Here is a 15824-nt window from a genome sequence, read left to right on the forward strand (position 1 = left end):
TATATAAACTATAATTATTATGACTATCATTATTTATTGTTAGTTTAAATATTATAATATTATGTATTATTTTTAAATAAACAAAAAAAACTATTATAATTACAAATATTGTATATATGTTATGATTTATATTTTTAATGAGAATAAACACACTTCTGGCTCGCGCTCCATAATTGCATCTCATTTGCATAACATGTGGTTGAAGCTGGTGATTAATTAACACATTGACTTCATAAAAGAAACAGTCGTTACCCCCTCTCCCTCCATCTTGCTCTCTTTCTGTCGCTCTCAATCTTCCATTTATCCCTTATCCTGCTCATCTTTCTTTTTGTCTCCCTCCCCCCTCCCTCTCCCTCTCCCTCCTCTCCATCTCCCTCTCCCTCCCCCTCCCTCTCCATCTCCCTTTCCCTCCCCACCTCCTTTAATCTCCCTCCCTCTCCCTCCCTCCATTAATCTCTCTCTCCCTCCCTGTATGTCCCTCACCCTCCCTCTCTCATTTTAATTATTAATATTCATAAAATGTTTTTCAAGTTGAAATGACCGAACATTTTGAATATGTATGACACACACACACAATGACACACACACACACACACACACACACACACACAATGACACACACACACACACACACATACACACTGTAACACACACACACACACACTGTCACAAATTCTGCAACACACATTCTGTAACACACACTGTAACAAACACACACAGTAATGCACACCTTGACATACACACACTGAAACACACACTGTTACACACACACACATACACACACTGTCTCACACACACACACACACACTGTAACACACACACTGTAACACACACACACATACACACACTGTCACACACACACACACTGTAACATACACACACTGTATCACACACTGTAACACACACACACACACACATACACACACTGTCACACACACACACACACACACTGTAACATACATACACTGTCACACACACACACAGTGTCACACACACACACCGTAACACACAAACACACTGCCACATACACACTGTTACACACACACACTGTAACACACACATACACTGTCACACACAAACTGTAACACACACACAGACACACTGTCACCACACTGTTAACACACACACACACTGTCACACACACACACTGTCACACACGCACTGTTACACACACACACACACACACTGCCACACACATGCTCACACACACACACACACACACACACACACTGTAACACACACACTGTCACACAAACACACTGCCACCCACAAACAGTGTAACACACACACTGTAGCACACACACACACACACACACACACACACACAAACACTGTAACACACACACTGTAACACACACGCACACTGTAACACACACACACTATCACACACACACACACACACACACACACACACTGTCACACACACTGTAACACAACACACACACACACACACACACACACTGTAACACTCACATACACAGACACACACAAACACACTGCAAAACAAGAACACTAACACACACTATAACACACACACACACACACAACCATTGTAACACACACTGTAAAACACAAACACTAACACACACACTGTAACACATACACACCCCGTCATTCAAACACTGTAACACACACACACTGTCAAATACACTAACACACACACACACACACTGTCTCACACACACACTGTAACACACACACACTGTAACACAACACACACTGTCACACACACACTGTAACACACAGACAGACACACTGTAACACACACTGTAACACACACTGTAACACACACACATTGTAACACACACTGTAACACACATACTGTTACACACACACACACACTGTCTCACACACACACTGTAACACACACACACTGTAACACAACACACACTGTCACACACACACTGTAACACACAGACAGACACACTGTAACACACACTGTAACACACACTGTAACACACACACATTGTAACACACACTGTAACACACATACTGTTACACACACACACACACTGCTACACACACTCTCACACACACACACACACACTGTAACACACACTGTCACACAAACACTTAAACACACACACACACACACTGCCACACACAGACACACACACACTGTAACACACACACTGTAACACACACTGTAACTTACACACACACTGTAACACACTGTAACATACACACTGTAACACACACACACACACACACACACTGTCACACACAGACGCTGTAACACACACACTGTCACAAATAGACGCTGTAACACGCACACACAAACACACAGACTGTAACACACACACTGTAACACACACACACACACAGACTGTAACACACACACTGTTACACACACACACACACACACACACACACACACACACACACACACACACACACAGACGCTGTAACACACACACACACATGAGCATGGAGTAAAACGCCATTACATTTAAACACCAAAGTGATGCTTTTATTTTGAAAGAGAAACAGAGAAGGTCATCCTGTGTTATGAAGGTGTAAGGATGTAACCCTCCCCTCCTCCCCAAGGGCGGGGCTCCTCCCCCAGGGCGTGGCCCTGCAGCTGATTGGCTACCTCCCTGTGGAGAGTGACTTCCTGCCGTGGCACGCCGCCAGCCGGGCGCTGTACCAGCTGGACAAGCTGCTGGACCGCACCGAGGACTACACCCTGTTCAGTGTAGGACTGACTGTCTGTCTGTCTGTCTGTCTGTCTGTCGGCTGCCATGGTTACTACTGTCTCATTATTCATTTAACATGACACAAGTGTCATCGTGTGTGTGTGTGTGTCTGCATGTGTGTGTCTGTGTGTGTGTGTGTGTGTGTGTGTGTGTGTGTGTGTGTGTGTGCGCTTTCAGGACTACGTGCTGAAACAGGTCGCTTCACGCTATCACAAGATGGGTTGGCCAAGCAACGCCCCTAGCAACACCCCTAGCAACACCCCTAGCAACAACAGGAGCGTCATGAAGGCCTCGTACCAGACTGAGTAGGTGTACACACACATATACACATACAGTACAACTATACACCTTACTAACTCAGTGCCAATTGAGGTGCTCAGGCAGACGGGTGGTGCTCAGGCAGACGGGTGGTGCTCAGGTGGGCAGGTGGTTTTCAAAACAGACAGGTGGCGCTCAAGCAGACGGATGGTGCTCAGATAGACGGGTGCTGCAGGTGGACAGGTGAAAAGGCTCCTGCCGGATTCAAACCCAGAACCTTCTGCTGTGAGGCCACAGTGCAAGCCACTGAGCAACATAATCATAGTAACTTTACATATTCATAGTCATAGTAAGTTAGTAGTAACACAGTAGTAACACTGTTGTATCTGTGTATCTATCTATCTATCTATCTATCTATCTATCTATCTATCTATCTATCTATATAAATACAATTTATACTGTATATCTGTATAGACAAATAGCCTATCCCACAACTCTATTTCCTTTAATTCTAATTTTTACACCCCACTTCGTTTTATCTTTTTGAGTCTTATTTAATTTAATTTTATTAAATTTATTTTTATTCTGTGTTATCATGAATATGTTTTAGGAATCAGTTCCTCTCAGTAAGTTAGCTTGGTAGAAATGAGGTTAGCTGTTATGTACGGTTTAGTAACTATAATGCATAATCTCTGGGTGCCTTGTAAAGACATTTGTATGTGACAAATGAACCTCTTGAATCTTGAATCTATTAACTGTAGTCACTTAGTAGCATCACTGTAGTAACTTAGTAGCATCACTGTAGTAACTTAGTGGTAACTTAGTAACATCACTGTAGTAACTTAGTAGTATCACTGTAGAAACGTATTAGTGATTTAGTAGCATCACTGTAGTAACTTTGTAACATCACTGTAGTAATTTAGTATTAACTTAGTAACATCAATGTAGTAACTTAGTAGCATCACTGTAGTAACTTAGTAGTAACTTAGTAGCATCACTGTAGTAACTTAGTAGTAACTTACTAGCATCACTGTAGTAGCTTGGTAGTAACTAAGAAGCATCACTGTAGTAACTTAGTAGCATCACTATAGTAACTTAGCTGTAACTTAGAAACATCTCCAAAGTAACATACTAGCATCACTGTCGTGTCTTAGTGGTAAATTAGAAACATCAATCAGTGATAATTTAGTAGTGACTTAGTAGCATCACTGTAGTAACTTAGTAGTAACTTAGGAGCACCCTTGTAGTAACTTAGTAGCATCACTGTAGTAACTTAGTAGCATCACTATATAAGCCTAGAAGTAACTTAGTAACATCACTGTAGTAATTTAGTAGTAACATAGTAGCAACACTTTAGTAACTTAGTAGCATCACTGTAGTAACTTAGTAGTAACTTTGTAGCATCACAGAAGTAACTAAGTAGTAACTTAGTAGCATCACAGTAGTAAATTAGAAGTAACTTAGTAGCATCACTGTAGTAAGTTAGTAGCATCACTGTAGTAACTTAGTAATATACTATAGTAACCTAGTAGTAACTTAGTAGCATCACCGTAGTAACTTAGTAGCATCACTGTAGTAACTTAGTAATATACTATAGTAACCTAGTAGTAACTTAGTAGCATCACCGTAGTAATTTAGTAGCATCACTGTAGTAACTTAGTAGTAACTTAGTAGCATCACTGTATTAACTTGGTAGTAAATAAGAAGCATCACTGTAGTAACTAAGTAGCATCACTGTAGCAACCTAGTAGTAACACAGTAGCATCACTGTAGTAACTTAGTAGCATCACTATAGTAACTTAGCAGTAACTTAGAAACATCACCAAAGTAACTTACTAGCTTCACTGTCGTATCTTAGTGGTAAATTAGAAACATCAATCAGTAGTAATTTAGTAGTAACTTAGTATCATCACTGTAGTAACTTAGTAGCATCAGTGTATTAACTTAGTAGTTACTTAATAACATCACTGTAGTAACTAAGTAGTAACTTAGTAGTATCACTGTAGTAACTTAGCATCAGTAAATTAGTAAATTAGTAGTTACTTCTAATTTACTACTGTGATGCTACTAGGGGGAGGATGGTAGCTCAGGAGGTAGAGCTGGTGGTCTAGTGATCCAAAGGTTGCTGGTTGGATCCCAGGCTCCTCCTGCTAGCATGCTGTAGTGTCCTTGAGCAAGACACTTAACCCCTAATTGCTCCTGATGGCTGCGTCCGTCGGTCTTTGAACAATTGTAAGTCGCTTTGGATAAAAGCGTCTGCTAAATGACTAAATGTAAATGTAAATGTAGTAGCATCACTGTAGTAAGTTAGCATCACAGTAGTAACTTAGTAGTAAATTAGTAGCATCACTGTAGTAAGTTAGTAGCATCACTGTAGTAAGTTAGTAGCATCATTTTAATATCTTAGTAGTAACACTCTTGTAACCCAGTAGTGCTGTGTTGTGTTTTAGGGAGCTCCAGAGGGAAGTGGTAATGCTGGCGTGCAGCTTTGGGAACAAACACTGCCACCGTCAGGCCGTCTCGCACATTTCAGATTGGATCTCCAGCAACAAGAACAGGTAGCATGTGCCCACAGACATGCACACACAAACTCACGTTCACAAACATACATGCACGCACCAACTCATGTGTCACTCACTAATTCTTAAATCATCAAGAACTGCTGCAATAACTCTGTCCTGTGTATGACCTGTAGAATGACAAGAGCAATGTTTTGGTTATGGAGAGCCACCACCAACCCCCCTTTGGAGAACTATTTATCATGTTTGGGTCTATAAACAACTGATCACTACTCCAAGAGGGGGAATCACCACGGTGAGACAAATAAACATAGAAACAAACAACATTTACACAAAATTATGAACATTGGACGACAACATGTATTGAAAACTAATGAAATAGGTCCAGGAAAACTGGAACTACAACTGGTCATGTGGCCTCTTCCTATCATAATTATGGCAGTAACTGAGGGAGGAAAGGCGAGTCGGCAGGACCCCTATGCACACCCACGCCCTGCACAAGGGGGAGGCCTGCCCCACTGCAGCCAACCAGACGCCCTGCCCAGCATGAGTGCGTATTTTTTTTTAATGGATGAGTTTCTGACTTAGTACTTAGAAGCTCAGATTTCCAAGTTTCCCATGGAATGTGAACGCATCCAGCCGATCAAATTGGATGAAAAGTTAAAAGACGTTTGGGACTGGAAATATGACACACATATGTAGACACATGCACACGTGCACATACATACACACATACACACATACTGTTTACACATCACTGCTTGCCTTGGCATCGAAAACCTTCTCTCCAGACGCAGAATGTGCATGTTGAGTGTGTGTGGGTGTGTTAGTATGTGTGTTAGTGTGTGAGTGGGTTTGTGTGTGAGTGTGTGTGTAAGTGGAGCATCTCTAAAATGATTTACAAGGTCGTGGCCCTGCACAACACACACGGTGTAACAAATACGGTATAACACACACTGTCACACACACACTGTCACACACACACTGTCACACACATAGTGTCACACACACGGCGTACACACACACACACACAGTGTAACACACACACTGTCACACACAGTGTCACACACACGGTGTAACACACACACACACATACACAGTGTAACACACACACTGTAACGCACACAGTGTAACACACACACTGTAACGCACACAGTGTAACACACACACTGTCACACACAGTGTCACACACACGGTGTAACACACACACACACTTACACAGTGTAACACACACACTGTAACGCACACAGTGTAACACAGACATTGTCACACAGTCAGTAACACACACAGTGTAACGCACAGTCTGTAACACAAACTGTAACACATACAATGTAACACACACTGTAACATACATAGTAACACACACTATAACACACTGTAACACACACAGTAACACACACTGTAATGCACACAGTAGCACACACTGTAATGCACACAGTAGCACACACTGTAAAACACAAAGCAACACACACTATAAACACACAGTAACACACACTGTAAGACAGACAGCAAGACACTCTAACACACATCCATTAACACATACTGTAACACACACTGTAACACACACACACGGGAACACACACTAACACACATACAGTAACACACACACTGTAACACACACTGTAACACACTGTAACACAAATAATTTTTTTTAGGTTTAATATTTTTCTTAACTTTTCTCAGCAAAACAAATAAAGCAAAAACTGAGTTTAAAGAACTTTAAGATGGACTGTACAGCACTACTGTGTTCTACTGTGTATTTAAGGTATATTTCATGTAGTTGTACCAGGATCCCTCCAAAACATGCTTGACATTGTTTACTGCACTACTGTGTTGTACTGTGTATTTAAGGTATATTTCATGTACTTGTACTGTCGTGACCATAAAGACCTGGGCCAGTGAAAAGTCTAGATCTCTGGACAACATTTCTATCTGTTCTGGTATCAAAAAACTTGGAAGAAAGAACACTGGAACCGAGCAGAGTCTGACACGAAAAAAGTTTATTGAGTGAGAGGGTCTCCAGTCCATTCCAACTAACTAACAAATCTTTTGTACTTTATTATATACCCAAGATGTAATCTTCTCCAATTACATGTTCTGCCCCTTTCTGCACCCAGAACCAATCACTCCCTTGTTACCATGGATGTTCTCTTTTTTTGAGGTTACTTGCAAAAAAACAATCACATTCTTTCTGGGGTGTGAGCCAATCACAGCCCTGTTGCCACGCATCCTCTCTTTTGATGAAAGAGGGTTTTTTTCTATGGTTCCTAAAACTCCTGCGCCACATATTGCATTTGGCCTTGGCCTGTTCCAGACAGCCTCTCCTTTCCTGGAAAAGAGCTTTCTCCATGATTCTTGGAACTCCTGCGCCATATATATGGGCATATTTTCTTCTCATGACCTAGGCCTATATCTTTTATTCAACTGTATTTGGCTGCTGTTCTGTTTAGGTCTGTTTTTTTGCAGAAGACAACTTCTTTCTGTTATTTTATTACTTCCCTAAGTTTTGGGTTTTATAGTATACACAACAAGGTTTTTTAATACATAAAGCTTGAAAATTGGTGGTTTAGTATAACATTTGATCAGTTTCTTTTCATGTGGGGATTAATAATTACCTACAACAGTACCAGGATCCCTCTCAATGTGCGGGACATTGTGTAATGCACTATTGTGTTGTACTGTATACTTAAGGTATATTTCATGAACTTGTACCAGGATCCCTCCCAACGTGCGGGACATCGTGTACTGCACGGCCGTCAGCCTGATGGATGAGGACGTGTGGGAGTTCCTGTGGATGAAGTTCCACTCATCCAACGCCGTCTCTGAGAAGAAGGTTCTGCTGGAGGCGCTCACCTGCTCCGACAGCAGCTTCCTGCTCAGCAGGTAGGACCCGGATCAAAACTCCCAGAACCTCTCTCTCTGCCCCCCCCCCCCCCCCCCCGAACACCTGATCCTATCTCAGCTAGGACTAACACTTCTTGTTTCTGTTGATGTAGACCAGCTTCACGTTGTTGTTTTGACATAATACACTCATATGAGTACTCATCATACTGCGCTAACATACAAAACAAAATACTAAGCACACTCTGTTGTTTGGTTCCTTCCGCCATATTGCTCATGTATCTGGTTGCATTGAGAACCGGGATCATGCTTTAAGCCCCAGGTTGCTCCACTGGTCCATGTCTGCTCTGATTGGTTATAGTCTGTCATGGATCAATGAAAACATATAAAAAGCAAAAGTCTTAATTTACAAATAGGAGTTACAGTATGTATGTGTGTGTGTGTGTGTGTGTGTGTGTGTGTGTGTGTGTGTGTGTGTGTGTGTGTGTGTGTGTGTGTGTGTGTGTGTGTGTGTGTGTGTGTGTGTGTGTGTGTGTGTGTGCAGGCTGCTGAACTTGTCCCTCAGCTCTGAACTCGTTCCTGAACAGGATCTGATCGATGTGATCATCCATGTGGGACGGAACCCACATGGACGGGAACTGGCCTGGACCTTCTTCAGGGACAAGTGGGAGGTCCTGAACGCCAGGTGGGATGGAAGGAGAGATGATAGAGGGAGAGATGATGGAGGGAGAGATGTTGAGGGATGGAGGGAGAGATGATGGAGGGATGGAGGGAGAGATGATGGAGGGATGGAGGGTGAGATGATGGAGGGATGAAGTGATAGAGTGGTTTCTTGTCACCTCCCCCTGCAGGTACGGTGAAGCGTTGTTCATGAACTCCAAGCTGATTGGAGGAGTGACGGAGTTCCTCAACACCCCCAAAGAGCTGGAGCAGGTACACACTAGTACAAACTAGTGCACACTGGAGTACACACTGGAGTACACACTGGAGTGCACACGAGTACACATTGGATGCTCTGCACTCTAAACTCCATTGTTGTGTATTGCTTGTGCAGACAGGAAGTGAAGCAAACAGGAAGTGTCATTGCAATATGTAGCAGAAACCGGTTGTATCAAGCTCTACAAGCTTCCTTTGGGATTTATTGGGACCTGGGAAGGAAACACACACCCTAGTAGACAGACCCCGAAATGACTATTCCCTGTGTCACTGTGTCATTCAAATAAGATGTGGTCTTTATTTAATGTGATTATTATTATAATATATGTATTATATACTGTATAATATATATTATATAGCTAATATATATATAGATATATATATATGTAAACTTGCTTTACAGTTATAATAGCAATATTTACAAGCACTTATATACACTTTCTTGGCCAAGTATCTCTGCCCTTAAGGCTCTCCAGCTGTGCAGTCGCAGCATAGGACTGCGACGACACAGGATGAAGAGTGGTATTCACAGTAGTCGTGTTGACTTAGTTCTTCTTGAACTTTATAAATATCTGCGTTCCTCTTGAACTTTTATCTTCTACCTTTCTAGAAGCTTTTATCTTTTACCTATCTGGTGTTCTTTCTAGATATACTTCCTCAACACTAGAAAGTTGTATGTAATTACTTTGTGACAACCCTCTGGACGAGCTGTACGTTTACCCACATCAGGGCTCGGCTCAGTCTCAGTCATTACAACATACACACCGTTGTCTCTTACTATACCTGGGAATCTTATACTTGATAACAAACCTCTGCATACTTCTCTATTTTTACCGATTATAGCAACATTCAACAGAGGATCACTCATTCTTTTCACTCCATGGTCTTTCATAAACACACTGCAGCAAAGCCCGCTATCTCGCACATTTCTAAAATCGCCAGGAGCAGCCAAATAAGTTGAACCTGTCTAGAAGGAAAATTTGATTTTTCCAGATTCGTCTTCCTTGGTGTTTTTTTTAATCTCTCAATGTATTTTCAGCACCAAGTTTGATTTGTAAATTGTAGAAAAATGTTTAACCGTGGAGTTAATTATTCCCATTAGGTACAAGTCAGTGTAAGCAGCACGTACTGGACTTCATTTTCCACAATGATGGTCAGTTCTCTGACAGCAACGCTGTGAACCACAGCGATGCTTTGTTTGATACCGGCGATATCCCGGGCTTGGAGAACATTTCAAACAGCGGATTTCCTGAATATGAAGAGGAAACTGAATATTTTCAAGAACCACCAGAGGAGACCAAACAGGCTCTCAGAGTGTAACTGGGGTAGGGTTGGAGTTAGCCCACATAAGAACTCCAAGAACTTTGAAGATATTTGGCATACACACATTTATATATTAAATGACACACCAAGGCTGATATATAGAGACTTATATTATTGATAGACTCTACATTTTGTTGTGTTGTCCGCACTTTTAAACTCCTAAATAATTCCACTTTTGTAAAACATGTATATTCTTACTGTTAAATTAAAGCTTTTTTTTTTTAAACAAAAGATATTGTGTGTCGATGACACTGTTCAACATTCCCTCAAAACACAAGAACAATGCAGAGATTGCCCCATTCAGCAGGGTGTCAAGTCCCAATCACAGACTTGTTACTGGGCTACCTCCCCATTTTTGGAAAGAGTGTTCCTGTGTCATATTTTGCCATATATGGGCATATTTCCTTTTTCTTCTGTCGGACATGACCTTGAACTGTTCTCTTTGTTTTAACTAAATTTTTTTCCTTGACTCTCTTTTGGTTTTATAGTATACATTTAAAAAAATATTTTTGATACATTTTGGAGAAGACAAGTTATTTTTATTATTTCATTATTTCCCTAAGTTTTGGGTTTTATAGCATATATTTTTAAGCCTTTTTAGATTCATATTTCTTGAGTATTGGTGGCTTAGTATAACATGTAATAATACTAATAATATTTTTTTAGTAATTTAATATTTTTTTTCCGAGTGCGCATGCGCGAAAGCTGCTTGCTGCCTGTTACGTTGCTCCAATTTTGAGTCTGCTTCTATTCTCTTTTTTTCATTCTTGTTTTTTTTGCACTCTAACTCTGTGAAGTCCTGCTCTCTCTAACAAAGTTTTTTTTAGAAAGTTTTCGTGGTTTTTTTCGTGTTGTTTTTATTATGCCGCTTCCACCGGGACACGCTGCCTTTGTTTACTCCGGAGATCAACTGACCGCGCTAATGCCGGCCAGCATAGTGGCCCGACCAGCTGATATACCACCTGAACTCTGGAAGAAAACACGCCGGGGATGCAGAGAAGGGAAGCAACGTCGGGGGATGAGTGGAGGGTCGAGACGGGACGGGCTTATGGAAAGGAGAAGATTTAAGCCGTGTCGCCCCTCTGTTGTTATGGGAAACGTACGGCCTCTTAGCAACAAAATGGACAAGCTAACGGCGCTAACGTGGAGCCACGCAGAGTACCGGGAGTGCAGTCTGATGTGTTTCACTGAGACATGGCTGCACAGGGACATTTTGGACCAGAACGTCTCTGTCAATGGCTTCCACACCGTCCGGGCAGACCGGGATTGTACCGAGAGCGGTAAACCGAAAGACTGGGGGCTTGCCGTTCTAGTTAACAGCAGATGATGTAATCCTGGTCACATCACCATTAAAGAACAGCTCTGTAGCCCGGATGCTGAACTGCTGTTCGTCATCATCGTTGTCCTGTACATCCCTCCCTCTGCAAACCCAACATCTGCCTGCAGCATCATACACACCACCATCTCCAAACTTCAAACTCAACACCCCAGTGCCCTCATCATCATGTCGGGAGACTTTAACCATGTCATCATGAACAGAGTTCTGCCGACTTTCAAACAGTACGTGAGCTGTCCTACCAGAGAGGAGAGGACCCTGGACCTGATGTATGCTAATATTAAGGATCCATACATCTCCTCTTCTCTCCCCCCTCTGGGCAGGTCAGATCACAACCTGGTTCACCTCAAACCCCGCTATGTGCCTCTGGTGAAGAGGAAGCCTACGACCACAAGGACTGTGAGGAGGTGGTCGGAGGAGGCTTATGAGGCACTGCAGGACTGCTTTGAAGTGACTGACTGGCCTGCACTCTGTGAGCCCCACGGGGAGGACATTGATGGGCTCACGGAGTGCATCACGGATTATATCAACTTCTGTGTGGACTGCAATGTCCCAGCTCGGACTGTCACCTGTTACGCCAACAATAAACCATGGATCACTAAGGACATTAAGGCCATCCTGAACGAAAAGAAGAGGGCGTTCAGGGATGACAACCGTGATGAGGTGAGGAGAGTGCAGGGGGTACTCAAACTTACAATCAAGGAGGCAAAAGACAGTTATAGGCGAAAGCTGGAGAAAAGAATCCAGCAAAACAACATGAGGGATGTGTGGAGTGGCATGAGAACCATCACTGGGTTCCAGAAGACTGGTGGCATGGGGTTGGAGGGCCATGCGGACCGGGCCAATGAACTGAACCTATTTTTCAATAGGTTTGATACTGCGGCCCATCCCCCACAAGTCTCTGCTGCTGGCTGCTCAACAACTACTGCCACTTTATCTCCCCCTACTCCTCCTCGTTACAGACCCCTTGTCTGCTCCTCACTGCCTCAATTCACACCCACCTACTCCACCCCCCCTGCTCTACCCTGTCCTCCAAAACCTGAGGACCCCACCCCTCCCCCAAATGTCACCTCTACAGTGTCATTCATGCTTGACCTGGTGAGAAGACAGCTGACAAGACTCCACTCCGGCAAAGCTGCAGGCCCCGACGGTGTATTTCCCAGAGTGCTTAAAGCCTGTGCCCCCCAGCTGTGTGGAGTACTCAGCCAAGTCTTCAGCCTGAGCCTGCACCTCCAGAGGGTCCCTGTGCTGTGGAAGACGTCCTGCCTTGTTCCTGTGCCGAAGACGCCGCGTCCCAGCGGCCCTCAGGACTACAGACCGGTGGCTCTAATGTCCCACATCATGAAGACCTTCGAGAGGCTCGTCCTGGAGCAGCTAAGGCCTATGGTCAGGCCTTTCACTGAACCACTGCAGTTCACCTACCAGCCCCGCCTGGGAGTTGAGGACAACATCATCTACCTGCTGAACAGAGTCTACACTCATCTGGACAAGCCGGCGAGCACTGTGAGAGTCATGTTCTTTGATTTCTCCAGCGCTTTCAACACCGGCTCTACTGGGTGAGAAGATGGCTGCGATGCAGGTGGAGGCCCCCATCGTGTCCTGGATTGTTGATTACCTGACGGGCAGACCACAGTATGTACGCCTACAGAACTGTGTGGACAGGGTAGTCAGCAACACTAGGGCCCCACAGGGGACTGTCCTCTCTCCCTTCCTCTTCACCCTCTTCACCTCAGACTTTAACTATTGCACAGAGTCCTGCCACCTTCAGAAGTTTTCTGATGACTCAGCAATAGTTGGTTGTATTAAAAAGGGTGATGAGAGTGAATACAGGACTGTTGTGGGCAACTTTGTCACCTGGAGTGAGCTGAACCATCTGCAGCTCAATGTGACTAAGACAAAGGAGCTCATAGTGGATCTGAGGAGGGCAAAAACACCCGTGACCCCTGTTTCCATCCAGGGGGTCCCTCTGGACACTGTGGAGGAGTACAAGTACCTGGGGGTGTACTTCAATAGCAAGTTGGACTGGACCAGAAACACTGAGGCAGTCTACAAAAAGGGCCAAAGCCGACTTTATTACATTTCACTGCATATATGTATGGAAGTATGTATATGTATGTGACAAATAAAAAATCTTGAATCTTGAATCTATTTCCTACGGAGGCTGAGGTCCTTTAACATCTGCCGGACGATGCTGAGGATGTTCTATGAGTCTGTTGTGGCCAGTACGATCTTCTTCGCTGTCACATGCTGGGGCAGTGGGCTGAGGGTCACAGACAACAACAGACTAAACAAACTAATCAGGAGGGCCGGTGATGTAGTAGGAGAGGAGCTGGACACCCTGACGACTGTGGCAGAGAGGAGGATGCTGTCCAGGCTTCAGTCCATCTTGGACAATGTCTCACACCCTCTCTACGACACACTGGCCCAGCAGAGGAGCACCTTCAGCAGAAGACTCCTCTTACCCAGATGCACCACAGTGCGCCACAGGAAATCATTCCTGCTTGCGGTCATCAATCTCTACAACGCCTCCCTCAGGGAATCAGACACCCCCTCTCTATAATCTGACCTCAAAACACGGATATCCACTTCTGCACTTTCTTCTTCTTGCACATTTTTTTTACTGTACATTTTACCTTTACCATGTGTATATAGATATGTTTATATATTTATTTATATATAAATATGTTTCTTAATGATTGTTATATGTTGTATGTTAATATGTTGTATGTAAATATGTTGTATGTAGATTGGAGTTGTCATGAAAGTAATTTCCCCCTGGGATTATTAAAGTATTTCTGATTCTGATTCCTTCCTTCCCTCTTCCCTCCCTCGCCCTCCTTCCTTCCTTCCCTCCTTTCCTCCTCCCTCCCTCCCTCACTCCTTCCTACTATCCCTCCTCCCTCCCTCCCTCCCTTTCTCTTTCATTCTCCAGTTGAAGGAGTTCATCCAGGCCAGTGGCGCAGGGGCGGGACCTGCATTGCAGCGGGCGCTGGAGATCGTCGAGGGCAACGTGCGCTGGCTCCGCCTCCACCACCACCAGTTCTACCAATGGCTGCGCAAGGCTCCTGACGCCAACATGGCTTCTGACTATGCCGGCCGCTAGCTAGATAACTAGCTAGCCGCCAACCCTCTACTAGCTCACGGGTGCAGTCAGATAAAACCGAAAGGAGAATGTCGCCGGTTTCCTGTTTGTTCCTGAGCGTCTTGGTTACTGTGAAAACCGTAAAGACCACCCTGAGTGATTTAGACGACTGCAACTGTAGCTAGCTCTGCCCTAACACACCCCCAATCAGAGTGCAGATCTGTGCTTCTGCGTTTAGACAAACCTGGCCAAGCTACATGCTAACATTAAAACTCCTCCGACTGAGTCTTAGTTTCTCTTTTCCTCCTGTGGCCTCGAGAGAAAGAACAAACTGAGAAAGAGATGGATGGAGAGATGGAACTTGTTCCTCAAACTAACTTCTCAGGAACGACTTCAGGAAGATTCTCTCTTTGCTGCTGTGTTTGTCTAGTTCATTTCAGTCGATTTAAATCTCCATTTCAGATCTAAGCGGGTTCCTGTGTGGGTTCCCTGCCCTCTGCTGTCCTCGGGCGTCCTCTGGTGCCCTCTAGTGTCCTCTGGTGCCTTCTGGGGCCCTCTGGTGTCCCCTGGTGTCCCCAGGTGCCTCTGGTGCCCTCTGGTGCCAGAAGCTGCTCAGGGATTAGAGACGCTTTTACAAACCATCTTCGTGCTCCACCCAAAAGAGCAAAACTTTCAATTTAAGACAAGAGCTGAGACAATACCACTGAAGATGGAGTTAAAACCTCCAACTGGACCTCCAACAGAACCCTCCTGGATCTCTTACAGGACCTCCAACAGAACCCTCCTGGACCTCTTACAGCACCTACAACTGGACCTCCAACCGGACAACTGAC

General features: G+C 44.0%; 1 protein-coding gene across 1 annotated transcript in view; it reads left to right on the plus strand.

The window, feature by feature from the left end:
• Positions 1–15012, plus strand: part of LOC307246363 (thyrotropin-releasing hormone-degrading ectoenzyme-like) — a gene marked incomplete at its 3' end in the record, with an annotated part of 90115 nt that extends 75103 nt beyond the window's left edge. Inside the window, exons 14-20 of the mRNA XM_080022282.1 lie at positions 2548–2695; positions 2874–3001; positions 5405–5512; positions 8189–8356; positions 8859–8999; positions 9166–9247; positions 14842–15012. Coding sequence (XP_079878408.1) covers positions 2548–2695; positions 2874–3001; positions 5405–5512; positions 8189–8356; positions 8859–8999; positions 9166–9247; positions 14842–15012 — 946 coding nt within the window. The remainder of the gene's footprint in view (positions 1–2547; positions 2696–2873; positions 3002–5404; positions 5513–8188; positions 8357–8858; positions 9000–9165; positions 9248–14841) is intronic.
• Between the last annotated feature and the right edge of the window lie 812 nt (positions 15013–15824).

This window comes from Zeus faber (assembly GCF_960531495.2).
Source record: "Zeus faber genome assembly, chromosome: 21".
NCBI lineage: Eukaryota > Metazoa > Chordata > Actinopteri > Zeiformes > Zeidae > Zeus > Zeus faber.